Raw genomic sequence first — 24,051 nt, 5'->3', positions numbered from 1 at the left:
AGACAAAATTCCATTTCTTCACACTCTGGACTGGTCATATCACCACATGTCAACCTTCACCCTCTTTTTCACCTGGAAGAAAGAGCCCTGAGTTGAGGCAGAGAAAGATTTTACATCACCTGGCCATGTCCTGGGAAATATTCCCATCTTGTAACCACATTAATCTCACAATCAGGCAATTTGCCCTTTTTTTCAGTGGGATTTCTTCCGGCTTGTCCTGCGTTAAAGCAGGGCAGCAGTCCACGAAAAAGGATAGACTTGGAGTGGTGTAAGCAAAATCAGAACCAAATCAATTGTAATTAAAATAAGTCAATAGCAGCATTAGTTAAGTAAAAGTAAAGTCATCATTGTTCTACAGCTTATATATAAAAATGTTCTTAAACATATCTAGTTTTTTCAGCCAAATGATGCATTTTGGGGAATGATGTCCTCTTTTCAATTTATTTATATTTTCAACAGTATCAATCTAATCTACAGAAACAGCATATTATGATTGTTTGCAAATAATTAAACACAGATTTATAAAAGTCTTATTTATGCATTTGTGCAGGCTGAGTTATGTTGAATATGTTTTTTTTTCCTTGAAGATAAAATTGAGGCTTTGTCAGATTGGATACTTCAATTAATTTCTTTCCGTTTGCCTGATACTGAAAGAAATTGTCAGCAGTGAGTGATTAAACAGATTGAAGAAGCAACATTGTAATTCTGAAGTAAAAAACACACTATTAATTGTTAAATACCAAATCTGGAAGTATTCATGCTCATCTCAATAATCAGTATTTTCAGTCTTTGAGAACAAATATACTCCATTATACACCTTTGCTTACTGAAGTGAAAGGAGCATAAACCAGATAAATTTGATAAGATTTTAGTGATATCTTTGATAGCGCTAATGCTGCTGAAATACAGGCAGTCACAGATACCAAGGATATTGTATGGAGAGGAGTATTTACAGAGAAAAATAATTGAGATAGTCTTTGCAGTGTATCACATTCAAGTATCGTACCTGTAATTCCCTGTTTTCTATTTGCAGTCTTTACTTACCGAAAAAAAAAAAAAATGCTCACAGAGTAAATTAGTTTGGAGAGAGATTTCTGCTAGATTTTGTGGGGAGATTTTTTCTCTTTATCTCCCTCCTTAAAATGGCAGAAAAATCACAATTTTTTTTTCAGGGTAATATGAATATGTCGACTGAGTTGCTTTGGTAGTGTCTGGGGTTCTTGAACACAATTCAAACTGTCTTACTTTGTCATTTCTGTAAGCTGTTCTTGGGTGCTGCTTTTTTTTCCATGATATGGTACATTTTAAATGTAGACCAGTGTTTAGGGAGCTCCATGACTCGGTCAGGGAATTTCTGTTTTCAGTGTCTTAGTATATCAATATTAAGTGCAAATTCAATTGCTGACAGGCTATGACAGAACAGATTTGTTGTCATATCTGCTTGAAATTGCAGAGATTTGTTGAAAATGTTTGATGTTACCTTTTCTCTGGCTTCTTTACAATAGCATACTGCAATGAATAGTAATCCTGTTTTATTTTAAAAATGAACGTGCTGGGTATCTATACCCTAAAAAGAAATGAAGGAATAGAATTTGAAAAACAAGTTGTTCTTTAACAGGATTCAATAAAGAGTGATATTTTTTCACCGTGGCAGCAATGTTATAAATATTGTCAATAAAAATGTCCTATACAGAGAAAGTGAAATGTCTGAAGAGTAGAAATTCTCTTCTAAGAGTGGGTGAACTGAAACCAGGCAACTCTAAAGCTCAGATCACCCAGGTTAGCATTTATTCATGAGTTTTCTTCATCCCCCCAACTTGTCTGTTACCTCTGGAAGTTCAGCGTTGTCTCGCTGAAAGCCGTGTGCTTAACAAGACCCTCGTAAAACCACGGCTTCTTCTGTGACCTTGGGCAGGTAGCCCAATTCACCACTGTGTGTAGTGGATGTAGCAGGGGCTAGAAATAATTGTAATGACTATCTTAAAGTTTACAGCATTGTTTATAATTCGTGTATGAAATGTGCTAGATAAGCCAAACCTTATCATCAATGAGCCACAAATTTCTGCTTATTGTTTAGCTGGGCAAAACTTTAATGAGAGTTTCCAGGTTTTTCCTGAAAGCTACAGAGAAGTTTATTATTTGTACAGCATTATTATCACTCACTCTTCAAGCACTGACTGTTGAAAATAAAAGAGATAACTCACAGGAACGCCTGAATTCCTCATGCTGTGGTACTGGTTTTCGAATCAAAGCATTTCACTTAAATTCAACTCAAGAACTCAACTTCAACTTCAGACTTTTAGCTACTGGTTTGCTGGCACATCTCACCGCTGTTCCTTACAGGCTTGGACATTCCTGAGTGGGGAAGGATGCCCAGACAGCCTTGGCCAATGGGTAAACATGGGGGTCCTGTGCCACTGGGGACATATGAGGGTGTCAGGGTCATTGGTGTGAAGCTGGCAGACGTGATGGAAGAGTTGCAGGAGCCCGCGCTCCCCCAGAGCGGTGCTTGAGGGCAGAAGGCTGTCCTAAGGCATCAGAAATGTCACCAGGGACCTGTGCTTAGACAGCTGAAACAAGCCCTTAAATTGCCTGAGACATTCCTTCTTGCTTATTTGTTAGGGGATATAAGGCAGCCCCCGAAATGTGGCTGAATAGCTGGAATGCAGACAAAAAGCTGTTTGATTTTACAGATAAGTAATTGCAGACTGCACTTAGAGTTAGCCAATGTGTACCAAAGAGGAGTATTTCTGTATGCAGACGTGGCCTCTGTGGGCAGAGGCATGTTTTACACTGAACACTTGGGTACTTTGCATTGGAAGTGTGGCTGTTTCTGGTTCCCTACTGACCCTCCTAAGGACTTTTGTTTCTTTAATTTTCTGAAAGGGCTCATTTAATGTCTCTCTCCTTCTCTCCTTTTAGCTGTGGTCAGTGCCATTCCAGTGCCAACACTAGAAAGTGCCCAGTACCCTGGGATCCTGCCGTCCCCGACCTGCGGATACCCGCACCCGCAGTTCACCCTCCGGCCGGTGCCGTTCCCGACCCTCTCTGTGGACAGGACCTTTGGAGCAGGAAGAAGTCAGTACAGTGCTTTCCTTCATCTCTTTGCTATTAAAGTGCTTGGGAAGTTAGTTGTTTTCTATCACTTGGATGTATAAACTCTAGCCAATGCAAATCATGCTGCCGTGGTTTTTGGGAGAGAGGGTAAGTCCAGTCTGGTAACAGCAACTGGCTGTGGGCTGTCTCTTCTCCAGCAGCAGCTCCAGTTGCAATTTCCAATAGGTACCGTACACCTTAAAACTCAGAAGTCACTGCATCTCATATCCAACCCTGTCTTTTCTGCAGGTCTGTCAGTCATTTCACTGTACTTTAATTTCCTTTGCTTTATTCATAAGGATCTTCCCAGAAAAAATGCAGGCTTCGAGAGCTCTTCTTCAGGCAGATTCTAGTATCATCACTCATTAAAATCATCCGTGATAGCACTTACACGACCTTTCCACACAGTGTCTTCCCAGGCTTAGCTGCCCTCACTGCTAGACACATTTCCTTTAATAGCTAACTTGCTAAAATTTAAGCCAATTGTCTCTTGATTCCATTATAGCAGGCACAGAGAACAGTTTATTTTCTTCCTCTTGCAGATCCTTTTATACATGTGAATACTGTTATCCCTCCTCACACCACTCATCTCTTCTCTAGGGTGAGCTCTCTGTTCATACTTGCTCCTCTGCAGTAATAGATTTGTGGTTTGTGTGTTCCCATAACTATTCTTCACCTTACCACAATCCGGGGAAAGCGCACGCACGCAGCACGAGCCCCCAGCCTCACCTTCACAACTTACTTGTAAGCCTCTGCCGCGCCAGCAGCCATCTGTTCTTTGTTCAAGCCTGACGAGCATGCTCTGGCATATTAATTATAGTTGGAGGGCTCATATTTTCATATCATTCTCCCTTAACTCTACTGCATATCAAGTCTGATTTATTGACAGATTAATGTCAATCTGTTACACCTATTTTTTTCACATCACAGAGAGTCTGTGCTGCTCGTCCACAGGGAACTCATCTTGAAATGACTGATTTTTTTCCTCCTATTTGACTGTTGCTTTCAGTCAGTTCAGACAGGTCCTTGGGGACCAGTGATTGAAATCCATTGGTGGGATTATAGGTAAAAGGTGGGTTCAGGTGTCCTAGTCATCCTTCTAATGCCATTTCCCCTCTCTTCAGTGTGGTTGCTGAGTTCCTTTCAAAGCTAGATGGTAATTTCCTCTGGAGGGCCTTGCTTGCATAATCAGATTTTGATCTGCTGCTTAAATTAACACCAAACCCACCACAAATGCAATGCACAGGAACAGAGTAGATTCAGTCTCTTGCTTGACTAGATGTTGGGGAATAAAAGCAAAAATTACCTATCCTGTGCCTGATCATGGAAATGGAAGAGAAAAAAAATAAAAACTGAATTGTTTGCTCAGATGTCATCATCTGGACCTGCTCATAAAGGACCTGAGCATCTTCAGTCCTCAGATCCAAAGTCCAGCTGTGAAAGTGAGGAAGGTTTCCCCAGTTCTTCAGATGCCTCAGGGATGCGGGCAGCTCAGCTGGTAAATACTATACAAAGTGCTAGCTGGGACATGATAGCTGAGGGATACGTTATGCACAACCCCCAAAATCACACATCCCTGGTGCATTCAGCTCCTGCCTGAACCAGTCACTAGATTTACACATGCAGTAGTCTGGATGATGAGATTTTCTAAAAGAGGAATGCCTTTGAAATCCTGTTGGATCCAATGGCAATTCCCAGGGGAAGGTCTGTATAGAAAGGTACAGGTTTGCCCAAGTCTTTTAAGTGTGGCATGCCTGAGAGTTGAACAGAAGATTGCTAATACACGGAAGTTTTCTGCAAGAAGCTTGAATACAAACCATCTTTAATTATTCAGAAGACCTGATGGGCCTTGAAAAAGCTCAAGCAGTGAAGATTTCAGGTGATTTGGGCAATTTCCCATTAAATAATTCAAAAGCAGTGGATGTAGCCTTGTTTGCATAATGGCTATTTCAGATTATTGAGGTCTGGATGATCAAGACTGTATGGTATTTTGAAAATTATCTAAGCCCATTACAGTGTGCAGTGACAACCTGTTATAGCTGTTGCAGTTGTGCTCTCTGGCGAAGGCTGTTGACTTCCAAAGCTCCTAGATCATACAAAATACCTCCAAATGAAATATTCTCTTCCCGTGCTGTGCTTTACATTTTTACCACCACGGCAATGAAGCGAAGGCACAGACAAGGACTTGGAAATAGCATTTGTTTTCTAGTGGCACTTGACACTGTCAGAACCAGCCAAGCAGTTCACTAGGTTTATATAAAGGCAGTGTTCATTACTTCTCAGTCTGAGGAGGGATGAAGGGATATAAAAGTATATTTCTAATACGATGCCTGAAGCTTTTCTCGGCACCAGTGCTGTTGATGCCAATGCTGGCAACATCAGCCCATCTGGAAGAGAGGTCAATCCCCAGTGCATCCAACTGAAAAGCAGCTGCTTTGTTTGTAGCTCACCTCCCACTGCCCCACCGACCACCTTGCTTCAGCAGAGAATGGGGATGGATCAACGCTTTGAGTTTGGTTATTTTTTGGCTGTCTTCTCAACATGATCCTGTGGTTGAGAGCAGCTAGCGTTTAAAGAGACTGTAGAGACAATATGCGAAGCGTTTTTGTGTGTTTTACTCCTCAGTGAAAAATTCACTTGATACTCAACCAATTGTAGCTGTATCTGAAAAAGAAACACCCAGCAATAATTCCTCTGAGACAGAGCCTACCTGCAGTACTGCATGACCGAGCACCCTATTGATCAAGATGTAGCAATCCCTGAATAAATCATATGCTGTGCCATTAGCGAGGGTGTTGCTTGGCATCCTGCCGTACAGGCAATGCTTGAACACTTTCTTCTCTTTCTGAAGGCCTTTTTCATTGACCCAAAGATTTGAGGGCTGCAACTTATCTTTAGGACAAATATTCTATTGAAGAGGAAACAAAAAAAAAATGGAGTGGAGAGTCAAGCCCAGCTAGAGCTTGAGTAATAAGTTGTCTTGCCTGTTTGACTACTACTGATGACGCTACCAGTCAATTGCTAAATATCATTTTTTTCCAGACAGAAAACATCTCTGAGCCATAACAGTGACTGTTGTCTGGTCAGCAATCCTTCCCACAGCTTGCCTTCTCCTCCAGGCTCCTCCAGAGCTTTGTTGCACCCGCTGCTTACAATTTGATCAAGACAGCTAGGGAAAGATGGTGACATGCCTAGTTTGCCATGTGTTAGAGATGGAAGGGCATGTAGTGATAAGATGAGGGGTAATGCTTTAAACTGAAAGTGGGCAGATTTAGGTCAGATATGAGGAAGAAATTCCTCCCTGTTTGGGGGGTGAGGCGCTGGCCCAGGGTGCCCAGAGCAGCTGTGGGTGCCCCCTCCCTGGAAGGGTTCAAGGCCAGGTTGGACGGGGCTGGGAGCCCCCTGGGCTGGGGGAAGGGGGCCCTGCCCGGGGCAGGGTGTGGTTGGGACTGGATGATCTTTAGGGTCCGTTTCAACCCAAACCAGTCTATGATTCTATGAAGGAAGAAGATGCTCTTTTTTTTTTTTTTTCCTGCATCATAACTATTGGAGATGCTGAGCTGTCATGGTCTCCAGTAGGGAAAGGAGAAAGCTGGAGGAAACCATCTCCCACTTGGGAGGTACTAAGAAGACCCTGTCCTCATGCTGCCCCATCTCCATCCACAGACCGGTCAGCATAAACAGACTCTGTTCTGGTCCAACCCTGATCACACTTTTATAGGAGACAGAGCACTTTTCTTCAGACTAACCCTAAAGACTACAGCTGGCCTAACAGCACCATTTTTAGAGGCTGCCATTCATCAGTGTATTGCCCTAATAGTCCACATGATGAAAACTTGGAGATGGTCAGAAAATATGTGGGGTTTTTTTTAAATAAAGATATGTTAATTTCTAGTATTAAAAAGATTAAAATTGTTTAAACCAGAACAATAAAACAACAATTATATTAATAGCTTGAAGTAGCCATAGAAAAGTATTATGGAATAGAGATAGCTTTATGTACGTTAATCTGTTAAAGTGAGACATACTAAAGGAAATATTTCCTGAGCACATTTCCTCTTGGAGCTGGCTTTCTGGCTGTGAACAGTCAGCTCTGCAGTGAGCTCATCCACCTGGGAAGCTTAAGTCCCTACTACCACAGAAGCTGCATTCTGCACTTAGTGGAAATGGTCATTTTTATTCAACTGTCCTGTCTAAGTTCAGCAGGGGTTGCAACATCTCACAGAAGTAGGATGAGAGCTGTACTGGAGTTGTGGGTAAGGTCCTGCTTAGCCCCTCACTTCTTTTGTTTTCCTCTAGAAACTGAATCATCAGCAAAACACTTCTGTTTTTTTTTCAGTACATAACTCTTTGGATTTAGCCACATATGATTTAAAAATGATTCTGCAATTTTCCCAGGATTCAGCTTTAGGTTAGCAATTTTTTGAAAGTATTCCTCAAAAGTATTCCTTGGGATGTACCTAAAATTGCATGAGAGTAGTGGCCTGACTATAAACATGTTAAAAAGATGTTACTGCTTGTGCTACAATGGCATCCAAAGATCCCAACAGGAATCAGACCCTGGTTTGTCAGCATTATACAGGTATATAGTCTTGGTCACATGATATTTACAACCTGTATAAGTTCAAAAATATACAGAAAGTCATTAGCAGATATAGAACAAAGTTCAGTTATTTTAAGTCCCCATCCACATCACATACTTTGAATTGTTACTATCTTTTGTTTTCAATCCGTATTGACTTTTTCATTAACTCAGACTGTGGCAGAGACAATAGCTACAAATCCAGGTGGGAATATTTCCAGTATTACTTCTTAAATAGCATATATACAATGTAAAGACATGTTCAGAGACCTAAATTCATTAAACTGCTTAACAATGTTGTACCAACCAACAATTATGCAAAAGCTAAGGGACCACCAAAGGACTTTGTATTAGATAATTCTTCTGCTTGTGAGCAGTGTCCGTGGCTACTGGAGTTCAAAGCAAGCTTATACTCAGTGTTCCTCACATATAAAATGAAAGCAAGCAGGGCTTTATCCAAGGTTTATCCAAAGCAATGAGAACCTAATTAGTTTTACTGGGCTTTAGAACAGATCTTCATTTATGGCATAATGTTTTCTTTAGTCTGGCAAAATATTTTACTAAATTCAAGAGAGAAAGATCACAACTGGAATGTAGCTTGGTATTATCTGCTTCGTCTTAAAGGTCAATTGGGAGTCTACTTTCTGTAAAAAATATAAGGTAATAATTGGATCAGTAGAAATAGTCTGAATTCTTGGGCACTTCTGTTGATGTGTATGAGGGCAAATATTTGGCTGCTAGGCAGGGGATTGATGTAGGTGATGGAGGCAGCAGTAGAGATGTGCTCATCTTCATCCATCCCTCAAATAAACACTCCATCCTCTCCTCCTGCAGGGACCTGCATGAATTACAAATTGATGGTTCTCATTATGTTTGCAAACATGCACATCTTATTTCAGAAAAAAGTCTTCTCAAGCATGAAACACCTTTATTAGACCACTTACCTTCAGTATTTAAATCTCAAGTCTAGGTTCTAATTTTAATAGAGTCATCACACCTTTCTCTTCAGTAATAGCTGGGGGATAACCTGAAATCTTTAATGGAATAATGGTTATGTAGGTCTCCAGATTTTACAACTAAATCTTTAAGATAAAACATACCCATACAGTAAAGCAGTAATTTAATAGCCTTTTAATGCAGAGGCTGTTTTGCTGATGTTAGCTGATAAAGCTTTGTTATCTGAGAGCACCACTGCAGAAAATACCAAGGTGTTTGATGACAATTGTCTGGTTTACTTGTTTATCCAAACAGGTCAAGAGCCTTCCAAGGACACAGTGAAAAGTATTGGGTTCCAGAGGAAGTTCAGACTTTGACAAACATGTTGAAAGACATTTTGGAGCGAAGAGCGTAGACAAAAGGCTTTATTTTTACATTAAGCGAAGACCTCACCAAGGATTTGCTCCAGATGGCATTGTAACCTCAGCTGTGTGCCTCTGTGAGACTCACGTATTCTTTAGCATCTTCCTTGACTAGGACAGGGTGAAGGGAGAGAAGAGCCCAATGTCCATGGTGGCCTAGAGCAGCCAGCATGCTGTGACACCTTCTTGAATGTGTGGGCAGTGAGTAAGGGTGGAAAGAGCTATCAACTATAATTCCTGCTCTACCCTCTTACAAATAACCTCAGTATCTCTGGCCTCCTTAAGGAGAATTTCAGTCCTTGGAGAAGAAGAGAGAGGGGTCTGCTAGACAAGGAAGGAAATGGAAAAACAGAGCTAGGGCAATGGCGTGATAAAGCAAAGAGCCTTGAAGGTGAAAACAAGGTAAATGAGCCACAGACGAGCAAACTTTTAGAAATCATAGGTGATTTTGACATTGGTCTGATCCTGTAGTTGGGTCCCTGTCTGTGGTGTTCAATTTTGCCAGGGAGGTCTGCGTTATTGCCGTAGGAACGAGCAATGGGGCTGTGGATTTCTCCTCATTTCCATTTTTCAAAATTGTTTTGCCACTTAGTAGGTTGTAATTACTTATATACTTTGATATTAATTATTATAAAATGCCTTGAGATTTGACTTGGCTGTGTAACTGGATGTTATTTGCACAATGAGTTCTGGTTGTTGTAGCAGACTTTGGATGAAACCAGATCCTCTGGAGCATTTTGGGTCCCAGTATAGTAACTGATTCTGGTATCTATATGTCAGGAAGGTTGTTTTCTTCAGTAAAAGGTTGAGCTTTTCCTATATTTCTGCTTCCTGACACAAGCTGTGTGGTTAGCCATTGTGCTGTGAGCCGCCCTGGCTGGCACAGATACTGAGGAGACACTGGACAACACCAACATGCTCAAATGAAATACGTTCCTGTTGTGATCAGGCTCTTCACTAACCACTCTACTTCCTTCCACTGTTCTACTTGCAAATAATGTCATGCCTTGTGGCCACTCTTATCAAAAGGAGAACTTTCTCCAGGGCTGCTCCTTGGGGCAGTGGGGCAGGAGCTGGGAGAGGGGCCAGGAGAGGCCACAGACCCGAGCTCTGGGGAGGCCTCAACAGCACTCATGATGTAGGATTTGGAAAAGAAGATAAGAGATGGTGTTTCCAATTCAATTCATTTATTCTTCTCCTGCAGCAGGAACAAAGTAGAAGTGGCAGTCTCTTTCCAGTGGCATGGGGAAATGAACTTCTTGCTGCCATCCATAAAGCACCACAGTAGACTTACACTTATCAGTCCTCTGTGTAATTAATTCTTGACTAGTTCAGCTGGTCGTGGTAGGCATAGTGGTCAAGAAGATATTTTAAAGATTTGTTTATTCCAATTACAGTTAGCTTACAAGAACAAAGTAATCTGTTTTCTTTGGAATTACTTTTAATATCTTTGTTTATTTTTAAAAACTTCTTAAAGTCTGAATAGTGTCGTGCAGTTTTGTTTCCTGGTGTCAACATCAGCAGTGAGTTTCTCTTCATGACCAAGAGACAGTGTTAGGTGAAGAGCTATGCTGTAAACTGGGGCAATGCCATCAGGATATGTGAGTGCCCATCCCTCCTCTTGCCGTCATCTTCTATCCCTCCTCCTACATAACATCGTCTTCAATGCACACGCTCCATAGAAGATACTCTGATTTTAAACTACATGATTAGAACATTTTGCATCTGATCAGCTTCAAGGCAACTCAGTTCACAAATCACCTTTTTCTGCATTCACAGTGTTGATGATGTTAGACAACACTGCAGGCTGTACACATCCTGAAAACTCCTATACAGCCATAATCACTCTGCAGTTTATAGCTGGGGTACAACAGGGGTTTCTGGAGGGCAGTAGAAATAAAGGGCTTTTCTCTTTGTCTTAACCTTTGTTTTCCTTAACACTTCAGCTGTTTGCTTCTGTTTTCTAGCATGGGAAGTCCATGACAGAGGTTAAGACTGAAAACTTCCTTTAAGAAGTGCTGCCAAACATAGGGAAGCTGCCTTTTGAATTAGCAAGTTGACATGGAACATTTAAATCTCTGAAGAACTGAATTGAATATAGGCTAATAAAACAGCAACCTACTGCTTTGGCACACTAAATGTTACAGCTGTCTCAAGAAAAAACAATATTGGTGATTGGTTATGGGGAAATTAATTAAGTCCTTTCTTTGTCTCCAGCTTTTCTCCACAATGACTAGAACAGTACCACAATGTTGAACATAATGAGTTTCCATAGTTGTACCTTGTTTCATTCTTCTCATGATGTATTGATGTGTTTATTGATTTTTAAAATTTAAAAGCACAGAAATAGAAGCAGATAAAAATATAATGATTGGGGTCTTGGGGGGTTTTTTGTGTTTTGGGTTTTTTTTTAAAAGGAGGATGTGCAGAGCTTCAAAATGGCACACAGCCACTCTGAGGATCATCTAGTTTTTAATCCATCTGCCAGCAATTTTTGATGGAACTGTTTACACACTTCCTGCATCTTCTTGGAGGGTGGAGCCTAATGCTGTCCTTTCTGTTGAAAATGACCATAAAAGTAGGAAACGGAACTTAAAAAAATACATCAATAGTAGTCCTTTGATTCCCTCTTTTTTTTTTTTTTTTTTTTTTTGACTGTTCTCCTGCAGCTGTTAGCGAAGGACCAGCACCCCAGCAGCCGTCCTTGCTGCCGCAGCCGCAGCCTGAGCACTCCAACAACGAGGATGCCCCAAGCAGAACCATCCCCACCGCCTGTGTCCGCCCTACGCACCCCCTGCGCAGCTTCGCCAACCCCTTGCTACCTCCGCCCATGAGTGCAATAGAACCGAAAGTCCCTTACACTCCACTTCTCTCTCAAACAGGTAAGAGCGATGGGGGGAACGGCCTCCGGTTCCGCTCGCCTGAACCACTGACTTTCAATTAATGAGAAAATAGGTATGTCCCACACCTTGAAGAAATATCTGCAAGCGCCCAGAGAATGGAAACTGGGTGTATACATTTTTACGATAATAATCCAGTATTTCACTCTGACAATCTGGAATAAAAATTCAGGACAAGGCAATAGCTTAAAATCAGAGTTAACAAGTAAGTGATAAAAATGAATTAAATGAGATGCCAAATTAATCACTTGGTCTTGTTTCCAGTCTCTTGTTATGCTACAGTAACTTGAACCAGTGCCAAATGCTTGACTCTTCTTTCAAGGCTTGCCTTTTTGATAATGAAAGGACTGTTTATGTATGCTGGAAAGAACTGACTGCAATCCACTCCAGTGTGTAAACTACTTAAAAATTAAATAGCAAGCATGCATGGAACAGAAAGAAAATTATTATATATTAAAAAACAACAACAAAAAAAAATGAAACAAAAAAACCCACCAAACTTTAGACTAGTGCTACTGTTGAATGAAGCTGTGGACTGGTTTCAGGGTTTGATGAAATGGCTGTGTATGGCTGTAGTGAAACACTCAGTGTGAAACAGGTGGGGGGGCATGGCAGACCAAGAGGGAACGGTGCCTCTCCAGCTCATTTCTGGGTTTGTTTCCAGAGCAGCACCAGTTCTAGAGAGCTGCTTTGCAAATTCACCCTTGGATCAAATGAGAACATTTGTGTGATGTATCTGGTATCTGCTTTGTTCATAAAGTACGCCCAGCACTAGAATTGTTCTTCATGGGAACTGCTATAATTTGAGTAACACTATTCGCCTTGGTAACCCTGAATACTAGAGCTATTAAGGAGAAAAAAAATAAGGGGTTGCAGACTGCTATCTCATTCTAACTGTTCGCCCTACTCCTTTAGCTTGGATAATCTCCAGTTTGGCTCAGACAACCTTTGAGATTTCAGCTTTACTCTTTTCTACTCTAATACTAATTCCAAGCATAGCTTTCTTGCCATACAGCATATGTTAGGTCGATGTTTGCAACAAACAAGCTACCAAAACATCTCTGCATTTTTACTGAAAGCACCTGCTATCCATCAGCAAGTAATCCAGTTTCTGACAGCAGACAGAAGTAGATAAATCCTTATTTATTGGAGAATTGCTTTTGCCAAATAGTGCTGCTGAATTATTTTTTATATATAAGAGTCCATTCATCTTTATGTAGTTCTGCATTTTACTTTATGAGGATCCAATTCTACTTGTCTTACTCAAGTGAGTAAGCCTGGTTACCTCAGAAGGACTATTTGTTCTCTAAGTCAGTCAGAGTTTATATTTTAATGATTATAATTGGGAAACGTTGCAAAGAGAGAGGAAGTCAGGGCATGTTACTTATCTTCATAAAGAATCCTGTCATCCTGGAAACAAAAATTGCCTTTTTTTGAGTAAGTAATCTCATGTAAGCAGATGCAAAGTTTCCTACAAACAATGTATAGAACTTTGTTATTAGGCAAAACTAAGAACTGAAAGTTTATGGCAATAATCTGCCATAAAGCAATATAAATAAATAAAGAAAATGCCAGAACAATGTAAAAATCAGTTTTTCTGGACTCTGTCACATAGATGAAAGCATGTTCCTGGCTTATATATGGCATTCAAAATATTGTATTCACTGTTCTACTGAAGCCACATTTTTTACTTTTTAGAATTGTGTATGACCTCATTTCTGATCTGCCTCCAGCTATTCTGTGGTGTTGGGTTTATTTATTTGTCTCTATGCATAGTTTCTCTTGCATTTCTCAATGTACTTGTCCTCAGAGTCATTAGCCAGACTGATGTTGTCTCCTTTAACAATTTCTTGTAGGAAGGTTTCTTTTGTAAATGTTATCTTCTGTTTGTGCCTCTGGGCAGTGGGTTGTGCAAAACTGATCCCAGTCCTGCACATGATCCCCCCAAACTAGGTGGCTCTTTCAGTACCCACTCCTGAATCCCACTCCTCTGGAACCTAGATCTCTCTTCTTTTGACTCAAAATGGGAGTGGAGAGACAAAGCATTGAAAAACACATCAAGAAAGAGCGCTTCATTTCACCAGCAATTCTGAGTATTTAATACTACCCTTGAGCGTGATATCTCATCCACAGTTAGATACCCATGAAAGGGAAATTTTGAAGACATTTGTGACTTTATAAAGCCTGTGATGTGTTTCTCTATTTGAGCAAACCTCCTAGAAAAGATGACTGCGTGGTCACTCCTCCCTCATCTGCACTGGCAGAACAAGAGTGGCTGAGCTCTCTGCAGGCCAGCTGAGACAATTCCCTTTTGGACCATGTCTGCTAATTACACCCCATTTAGGGACATCTCAGGTTTAAAAGGCTCTTAGCAAGTTCTCACGTTGGAATAACTGTTGTTTTCCTTAACTTGATAGATAGAATTAATTAATTTTCCATTACATTTTCTTAAACTCAAGACATTTTTACACTTCCTGTGTAATAAAGTAATAGGGTAATAAGTAATGGACTCATCATCACTTAAACCAATTAAACTACTCTTTGCTTTGCTGTCCTGTTTTTTAAATGCATGTGAATCAGGTGCTCTACCCCTTCATACAACACATAACAAATGGAACAATACTGAGGAATTCAGAAGGGAAGAAAACAGCAGAGAGCTGTTGAGATTCATCCAGAGATTTCCAGCAAAGACTTTAAAAAGCAGGAACCTAAAATTCAGTGGAGATTTCCCTTGGAATCCCTTCTTTGCTGGTTCACAGTCCCTCCTGCATTCAGCCCCATGAGTTTTATATCTCCTTTTAAAGAGTAGCCTGTATGGAAATGCCAGGCAATGTCCTCTGGTCCTCAACCAGTCCCACCACCTGCCCCACATGCTGAAGCTCCGGATGTATTTGTGTATTTAGATTGTAGTCCTGGAGCTGATTTCTAACACTGGCCTTCATGCAGTATTAGTATCAAAATTAGGTTTTGGATCTTGCCCAGAGAATAGATGAGCACAGGGCTTTTTCTTGGCTTTGATTGACCTGATGTTAAAAGGAGGTATCTCCTCTAATATTTTATCTATTCAGTATATCTCTGTAGTGGTGTTATAATTAGCTGTTAAACTCTATCATATGGTTCATAAAAAAGATATACAGAGATCATTATTCAATTGTGGGGGACTTTGCCATGAGAATATGAATAAATATTTAAAAGGCTGTGCTCCTGGTTTTGGGTCATGACATCAGCCTAATCCAGAACTAAATCTGCCATTTTTCTTCTTTTTACTTTTTTCCATTTTTTTTTTAAACTTGAGCCCAGTAAATCTGGACTCTTCACATTAAGCCTTTCCCGTTGATATTTTATAGGAGATCTCACCTTTTCATCACTGCTTTGTGATCGAGCACTTGAGGTTCCTAATACTTACTCTGAAGGCATGAAAATCACTCCATGATATTTTCCATCCTCACTGTGGCTACACTTGCTCCTCTTTGCAAATCATACACATAGGCATATAAGTGATTTGACTTAGTCCCCTTTCAGGTTAAATAGAAAATGTCTGATGGAGTATTGAGCTTATTGCATTATAGATCTGACATAAATTCCACAAATGGACAGGAAAGATTTTTTTTACCCTCACAAATGAAAATTCCTTTTAGGTCTTGATGATCAGCTGCACTTTAAATGAACTTGAATTAGGAGGTCATTTTTCTTCTGTAGAAGCAAGTGTGAGATGATAGAAAATACTGAGTGTGAAGTGGTGGTTTTTATATTGTGTCACAGTTCTAAAACTTCAGCCTTTTCAGGCTCCTGTATCTTTTGTGAGGCTGTAAAAATGCTGCATTTTTTCTATTGCTACTCCACAAAAACAGTGTCATTTAAAATCCAAATTGTCATCTTCTCGGTATTCCCAGAATCACTCCGTGATACCCCAGAGCCAAAACCCACTTTACTGTACAGCAAAATTGAGCTTGATTTTTTTTCCTCCTGCTAGGCTGTTATGCCCCAAACTGGCCATGGACTGGGAGTGCAGGGGAAGGCTTGCACTGTGGAGGAACTGCTCCAGATTTGTTTCTTTGCCTCTTTGTAAAAAAAATCCTGTATTTTCAATGTTTGGGGAGTAAAAGTGAAGAGTGAGGTGAAGAAATCTGGCAGTAAACATTCCTGTGTAAAATGCAGCAGCTGGATATTGCCTGGACATTAATACAAATCCCCATATCCAGGATGACCCACAGGCTGTTTTCATTACCAAACGGGATAAAAAAGCCTGGTAAGAAAATCAGCTCTGTAAGGTGTCTTTTGTGCTGCTTTTTGATTTTATTTTTTTTTTCTATAGGTATTGTAAGAAAAGAACCAGAACAGATAAGACTGAATGTTTGCAAAGCCAATGTTAAAACCATGAGCTAACAGTCAAACAAATAAGTGATGAAATCGAGAGGAAAAAAGGGTATATTGGTATTAAGCAGTGACTCCTGGGCCACAACTATCTCAAGTAACAAGGATTTGCGGCTTCAGTAGATGTTGAAATTATAGTGATCCTTAGAAGAGTGACTATTGAAAGAATATAGAAAAAAAATTCAGTTGTGCTGATAATAGACAGCTCCTCACAGGAGTGTTGCTAAAATCACTGTTACACAAGTGTATTGAACATTGGATTGCAGGCGGAGTGTTTAGAGAAGGACATTCCAAGAATAAAACTTTTTGCTGCAAATTAGGCAAATTTTGGGGACATGAACTTAGAACTCTCTGGTGCTAGACTTATGCATTTAACTGCTAGCCATTTTTTAGAGTGTTTAAACCCTCTCATGCAAAGTGGGGAGTTAATTTGTGAGTGGTGCAAGTGCAATCAGTTAGCTTTAATTAATCAGCTATACAATCTAATTCTGGGTCCTTTTTTTTTTTTGGAAGTGGACTGTTCACAATAAAAAACCCCAGTGCCAATATAAAACACAAATGAAAACTGAAACCTATTACTTCTAATTTGAATTCATTCACTGAATTTAAAGGCAACTGAGAAATCTTTTGTTACTAGGGTATAAACATCTTCTTGGCATAGGGGTTTTTTTTCTTATTTTAATGATGAGTGTAAATGGGATTATGGACTTCTCTTTAACATAGTCTACAGTAAGCAAGGTCTATAAAATCACTGAAAATATGGGAATGATTCATTCTCAAAGCTTTTATTCTGAAATCTTAGCTTTTTGCACTAGTATCTCCCAGATTCAAAGGAAAATTATTCTTTTATTTTATAAGCCTTTGCCTGCTCCACCCCTTTCAATTTTGAAATGTTTCTTTTTACGAAAATAATCTTTCTCGATCCAACTGTGTGTTCTAGTGACACAGAAGTGTCATGAAAGGGTCAGTCCTGTCTATTAGAGAAACTTGGCCCCAGTCCAGTAAGGTTTAATTAGCATGCCAATAACTTGAGACACCTGAGTTTTCTCATTAAAATCAATGAGACTACTGGAAGGTGTAAAGTGAAGTATGGATTTAGGTGCTTGTCTGGATAAATGAATTAATTCCCCTTTGATATAAATGATCTATTGTAATACAATGCAGCAGTCAAAGCATTAAAAAAAATATTTATCTGGATAATTATACTGTAAATCTATAGGAAGATTTAATGATAGGCCATTCTATCTTCCTATGTTTTACAAGCATTTTTCCACTGCGGGTACAATTTCTCCATATTAATTTGGGACTCTGTGTGTGTTATCACCAAGCAGTTGCAGCCAATGAGTCACTTTTGCCCTAACACTTATTTATTCCACATAGTATTTCCAGCAAATAGATTATAGACATGGACAGCAGCTGAGAAGACAGAGAACAAATTTGTCTCGTATTTCCACGTATCCGAGCAGTTTGTGCTGTTTTTGTCTGAAGGCTTCCTTTCCAAACTCACTGTTTCTATACCTATTTTGAAACTACAGCATGTAAAAATGTGGGAAGCTCATCAGTGCTATTTCAAAAGCCTCCCCAATAGGCAGTCCCAGTACTTGCTTGGTACCATATTCTGGAGAGTGATTAAATGACCTCTTTCTCTTTTGTGTTTTATTTCTCTTTTTACTTTATTTCTCCTACTATCAAATATTTCTAAATTAAACTTTTCCTCTTTCTAAAACAATTTCCCTTGTGGAATGAGACAAGCCTCCGTTGATTATCACCTCAAAAATCATTTTTAGAAACTCAATTTCTCGATGAAAAATATTTTTTCCCACCTGTAATGTAAAACAGCTGAGTCTTCAAATAATATTTTTCATACAGTTACATATTCTGTTCCCCTGAGAGGCACAGTCTTACTTGAATTGGAACATGCTGCCATGGAGCTACAAGTAGGCTCACTTCTACTTCTTTATGTTTCAACTTTTAAGTCATTTAAACTGATTCCAGTTTTACGGGTGGAAATACCAAATATCCTGTAAGTGGCATTTGATCCTTTTGCAATTTTCTGTTGTACTTTCACAAGAAAATTACCTCTTCATACTGAAAGATAAGCAAGTATACCACAGCTGATTTGATTATTTAATAGGGAAAGCATCTGCCTTTGCATTGCTATACAGACCTCCTTTCCCACCCTTGATGTTCAGACTGCCAGTCTCCTTCCTGTCAGAAGCATCTGGGACAGACAAAATTCTTGAATAATTTTAATTTACAGATTGATCTCTTTCAGTTTTGCAAGTTATGACGTATCTCTGTGAGAGCATCCTTGCAGATTCTGCCATGCCCGCAGATCTTAGCTTTAGTTAATGACACGGATAGTTTTTGTCTATTGTTCTGTGGGTTAGAAAAAGCTGTGCAAAAAATGTGAGATGCAGGGTCAGAAAATATTATCCTCATTTAGTTACAAGTCTGACATTACCTTCTGATTGCTGCAGCTTGTTTTGACTTTTATGGTCTCCTTATACAGGATTCATCTTGGTACTCTTCATCCTCCAAGAATCCTCTCATTTCTTATGAACACAAAGGCTTGTTTGCACCCCAGTAGATAGATCAATTTTCATCTGCCTCTTCAGATCAGATGATCTTCAACTGCAGATACCCTTTACATCTTTGATGTATGCCCTGTCTGTTGGGCTATTGGATATAGAAATATATCTGTATCCCCAGTTTGGGAATTTTATATTTAAACTTCCAAGTCAGTTTTATGACACACACATACAAATACCTTTCCTGATTTTTTTTTGTTTTGTTTTGTTTTGTTGAAAATCCTAAACCAACAACACAAAAAGTCAGCTTTAGATTAATCTAATATTGAACAGAGCATTTTGTCCAGCTCTGGAATCAATAGACTGAAATGGCTGCAGGTTAAAAACTGGAACCATAGCCCATATACAACACAACGCATCTTACTGCAAAATCCTCTTTTCAGAGTTTCTTCAGTGTCCTGTTTGCTGTCACACGTGTTTGATGGTGGTTGTACATGTTTACCAAGAGCAGAATATTAGGAAGATAAACATTTTTAAACATGTAGGTGTCCTTTCTCTAACTGTGGTCACTATCTGTTGTTTTAGCCTAGTCATGTCCTTGAGCCCAGCTGTTAGTGACCTCTGTGAAGAACATGTCGGCATTGCGAGCTTGATCCACATCTCACTGAGGTTAATGGAAGCACTCTCATTGCTTTTGAGTTTTGCATTACTGCCTAATGAAACCAAATTGCTGCAATCTTTCTGAGAAGCGGAGGATTTGCAGACAAGGCTGATTCCATCTCATTTTCAGTTCTACATATACAATCATATAGACTCCTCCTCTTTGTCACTGTCAGTCAATATATCCCTCTCAACACTTTGTACAGTTTATTTTTTCCTGTGTGCAAGTCCTCAGGCTTGTACAGAGCTTTCCAGGTAGGATCATCCCAACGCTTTGTGAAACAGCAATGCTATTTGCCTTGCTTCTGCCAAAAATAATTGCTTCCCTTGTCCATCCAAAGTTCATAGTTGACTTCTCTGAGGCACGTACCCACTTGCAGGCTTGAAATCAGAAGCGTACAAGCTTTTGTCATCCTTCATTTCCCTCTGTTAGAGCCAGGAGAATTTATGGCAAAATTTCCTGTTTCTTCTTCTCAGAGATATGACTCATTCCTAGCTAATTTTAGAATTCTGATGAATAGGTGCCTGCTCTGCCCCGGTCACATAAGGTCACTGTGCAGCCAAAGCAGAGAGAAAGGATCTTCTGAAAGACAATTCATCCAACCTCGTTGTAGACTTTGGAAGGTGCTTCTTTCCATAGGTGATTGAGGGACATGAAAGAACGAGCAGAGACTCGTCCCTGGCTTTTAAACAGCTGAAGCGATGTGAAATTCAGCTGAAGGGGTGTGATACAGAGATTAGCCTCCTTGCTGTGAGAGTCCAAAACTTGGCATGAGCAGCAGAAAGGCACAACGGTCCCTGCAGTTCCCTTCGTGTTAGTCCAGCTCCAGTAGCATTTCCGGGCTTTTGCTAGTAATAGATTCCATAATCATACAACTATGCTCTATATCAAAGTATTCAGAATCAGTCCTAAATCCAGATCTTGAGGAATTTCACTGGCAGCCACCTTCTACTCCTGTATTCTCCAGTGAGCATGGTTTCTTGCTATCTCTCCATAAACTAGCTCCTTTCAATTTCTGCATTCATCTCCATTTTCTTCACTTTAACTCTCATTTTTCCATGACACTGTTGTGCATCGTCACCCAGAATGCGTGTGACAAATGGACCACACAAGAATTTTTTATCTTCAAGTTGGATACAGACCCAGATCCACTGAGTGTGAACATTGCATTTTTTGACACTGAGTTCCCAGCTCATTGTCCTCACTGCAGCTAGGGACTGGCCTTTGGAAACCCTGCAACTCCAACAGCAGAAACCCTGAGCCCTTCTCACTGAAATTAGATGTTCTCACCTGGCTGAGTACATCACCTCATGTCCCATTTGACGTATCTCAAAATAAAATAATGCCAAGTAGCTCTCCCAAAGTGCTGCTATCAAAAGGTTGGATGCTATGTTGGTTTTACTTGTTGTCTATCTTGGTAGCGTATGGCCTGATGTGCACAGATGCTTACAGAATTAGAAAACTGCTTCTTTTTGGCTTGCTTCAGGATCATACTGATGTGCAATGCTCCTGAAATACCAGGGACAGTACTGCAGCACCTTCAGGGTGGGTCTCGGAGAGGTGGCAGTGGCTGGGATTTGCACCTGGTAGCTATGTATTATCTAACTAATGAGCCAAGGAAGAGTTTAATAACCCTATTGAGAAAATGAAACTTCTAACCTGCAAATCCATGCTGGGGCTGCTCAGAACTACACCTGATCAGTATTGTCATCTTCTGCCTCTTGCGGCCTCAGATCCAACGTTTCTTCTTTTTTGCTTGTGGGACTCCCGCTGAGTTGGAGAACATTAGAAACCAAAGTGATTTTAATTTAATTAGCTACTCATTTGCATAAATTAGTTTACTTAGCATGTCAACCTTCTGCGTCCAGAATTCTCTTTGAAAGGCCTGCTTGGTCTTTTTAATGTCCTTTGGGGGAAAAGGTCTCAACTGTTGTACTAATTATGTATTATAGGCATTACCTTGCAAAACAGTCACTGCCGTAAAACCTTTGCTGAAGAACATGAAATACACAGCTATGCATAAGGAAAATTTTCTTGGCTTCATTTTAGTTGCAAGCATTACAATTTGCCTGTTGCTTTTGTGAGCTAAAGGGCAAAAAGATGCACAAACTGAACTTACTAATCATCATTATGGCTTCTCATTAACAATATCCAGGAGGGAACATCTGTCTTTGTGCAGAAAAGTGGGTCTTTAAGTCCAATTACTACAATTAATGAGTTACATATGATAAACACGATTTTTACCATGGGATTTAGAGGATTACAATAGCAACACACTCTGTATTTCATGTGAGCTCCTCACCACAACATCAAATATTTACTTCTTCACCAGCCCATGAAAATCAAACAAGTCGCTATGCAAAGTCACTTGTATAAAAAAAAAAAAGCCTATTTGGGTCCATTATCTAACCAATAAACAGCATGGATGCAATTTTCTGCAGTGGCTGTACCTTATTTTTTATTCTTCATGTCACTGTGATATCCCAGGATGCAATCCAGATTCCCTGTAACAGAAATCAGATGAATCTCTCTTTTGCAGGGCACACGAGTGCTACCAGAATAGAAATCCCACCGCAGCTGCCAGCTGCAAGGGCCATAGCTGCAGTTTGCTCCTTTGACAAGCACTGAAGGTGTTTTCAATGCACTGGGGAACAAAAATATTGAGAGACTACAGTCTTTGCACCGGGCAGCTTAGAGTTAATTCGCCTGTGGTGCTGCCTTCTTCACTTTATTTTTTAGATTCAGGCTCTTGCATTTCTGAGTGTGCAAGTGCTGGGTGCATCTTTTGAGTGCCAGTGTGTGAATATTCCTCCCCACACTTCTTTGGAAATAAGCTTTTTTTTTTTTTTTTTTTTTTTTTTTTAATTAAGAAATGGAAGTGAAAAATATTTCCATTTTTTTGAAACCTGATTTGAATGTGCAGCACTTAGAAGATTGAATCTTTGGGGATAGCTGTATCTCCTACTCTTTCTCTGAGATACAGGGAAGTCTGAAGGCCCAGTTATTAAAGAAGTCTTTTAGCTATTAAACTGGAGCTGGAAGACCGAAGGTATCTTTTTGGTGATCTCTTTTAGCTTGTATTGAGCTTTCACACGCTCATAGCTTCAGCTAAACAGGAGTTATCTGAGATTCTCAGCCTTACAGAGAGGGTGTTGGTGAGTCGCTCCCTCTCTGCCCCCCTCTTGCAGCTCTTTCCTGGAACTTACTTTTAATGAACGCGCTGTTGGCAGCTCTATTTCGGGAGGGATTTTGTTCTCTCTTCTGCTCCATTGTGTTTTCACTGCCTTAAACTAATTAAAAATGTAAACACAGTTTTTTGAAATACAGGAAAATGAATCTGCAGCTCTTGTCTCCTGGCTACTCACTGGAGATGTAAGGATGGGGAAAGCTGTCATGTGTGCACTGATTTGGGGGGGTTTGGGGAGCGTGGGGGTGAAGACATCCCCCACGCTCCTGGCCCCTGCCTCTCAGCTCCAGAGCCACAGGCATCCTCATACAAACCTGTCCCGCAGCTCGTCCTCAGGACACCCCTTCCTCTAAGCACATTTTATGTCTGGAGTGTCTCAATGTCTATTTTTCTCTTTCTGGGTCCAATTCTGATTCAATGGCCAATAGCCTACTTGACTTACTGAGGCTGATGCCTTTTAATACTCCTAATAAGCGCAGTCAGCGAGTAAAGTGATGGCTGTTGCTATTATCATTATGATGGTACACATCTCCTTAATAGGAAAAAGGCAGAGGACTTGCTGAAGGTCATAGTAGAGGAAATAGATAGAAAAAAGCTATTTATTTATGATTTGTCTTCTCAATTTCAACGGGAGTCAAATGAGCAGAATAAAAGTTGTGCCCAAGTCCCATGGGAGATAGAAACGTGCCCTGTGAGACTCCAAAGTGATCCCCGGTGCCAGAGGGGATCTGCTGTTACCTGGTGGGGGATGGCTGGGGGGAGTCTGACAGTCCCAGGTACGTGGTGCATCCTGCCAAGTAAGTACCATCCTGGAGCTTGCATATTTAAACTTGTAATCACAAAACTTGTCTTAGGGCACAAGTAGGCGTCAAAGTGGTCTCATGTCAATGGAGAGAAAGAGGGAAAAATAAGTTTTGGGGACCTAGGTGGCAGAAAGAAGTGCCAAGACACTCACTGGAATGAGTTTGGCCTTACACAGGTCATAGGGATGCTTAAGACATAGCTTCAGGGGAAGCAGGATTACTCTGGCTGCAAGAAACCTTGAAATTGCTGTTCCCATTTTTGATCTTGAATTTACGATCCGTGAGATATATGATCTCCGTTAAGCTTTGTATGGCAGCTTTGATTTTAAGACTATCCCAGTGTACTTAAAATCAGTGTCGTGTGTGCTTGTTTCAACTGACAGCCCTTGTGTCTCCAGCCGAGCCTTGCAGAGAGGCAGGCACCTCGTGCTGAGAGGAGGCAGATTGTCCAGGACAAAGGTTTTATTCTTTGATGTTCTAAATCATTAAAAGAGACAAAGAATTTTTAATTCCTTCCAGAAGAGAGCTGAGACATCTCAGTTGACTCATCTTTAAAGGG

The 24,051-nt window shown here is 40.3% G+C and overlaps 1 protein-coding gene across 1 annotated transcript in view; it reads left to right on the top strand.

Annotated features, from left to right (window-relative positions):
- Positions 1-24,051, top strand: part of DCC (DCC netrin 1 receptor) — a 592,838-nt gene that overhangs the window by 560,054 nt on the left and 8,733 nt on the right. Inside the window, exons 26-27 of the mRNA XM_042804693.1 lie at positions 2,923-3,078; positions 11,706-11,918. Of these exons, the coding sequence (XP_042660627.1) occupies positions 2,923-3,078; positions 11,706-11,918 (369 nt within the window). The remainder of the gene's footprint in view (positions 1-2,922; positions 3,079-11,705; positions 11,919-24,051) is intronic.

Source organism: Tyto alba, unplaced genomic scaffold (assembly GCF_018691265.1).
Source record: "Tyto alba isolate M040663 unplaced genomic scaffold, T.alba_DEE_v4.0 Super-Scaffold_42, whole genome shotgun sequence".
In the NCBI taxonomy this organism is placed as follows: domain Eukaryota; kingdom Metazoa; phylum Chordata; class Aves; order Strigiformes; family Tytonidae; genus Tyto; species Tyto alba.
Note: the sequence above shows the minus strand (reverse complement) of the source record. Positions and strands in the feature narration are given on the sequence as shown.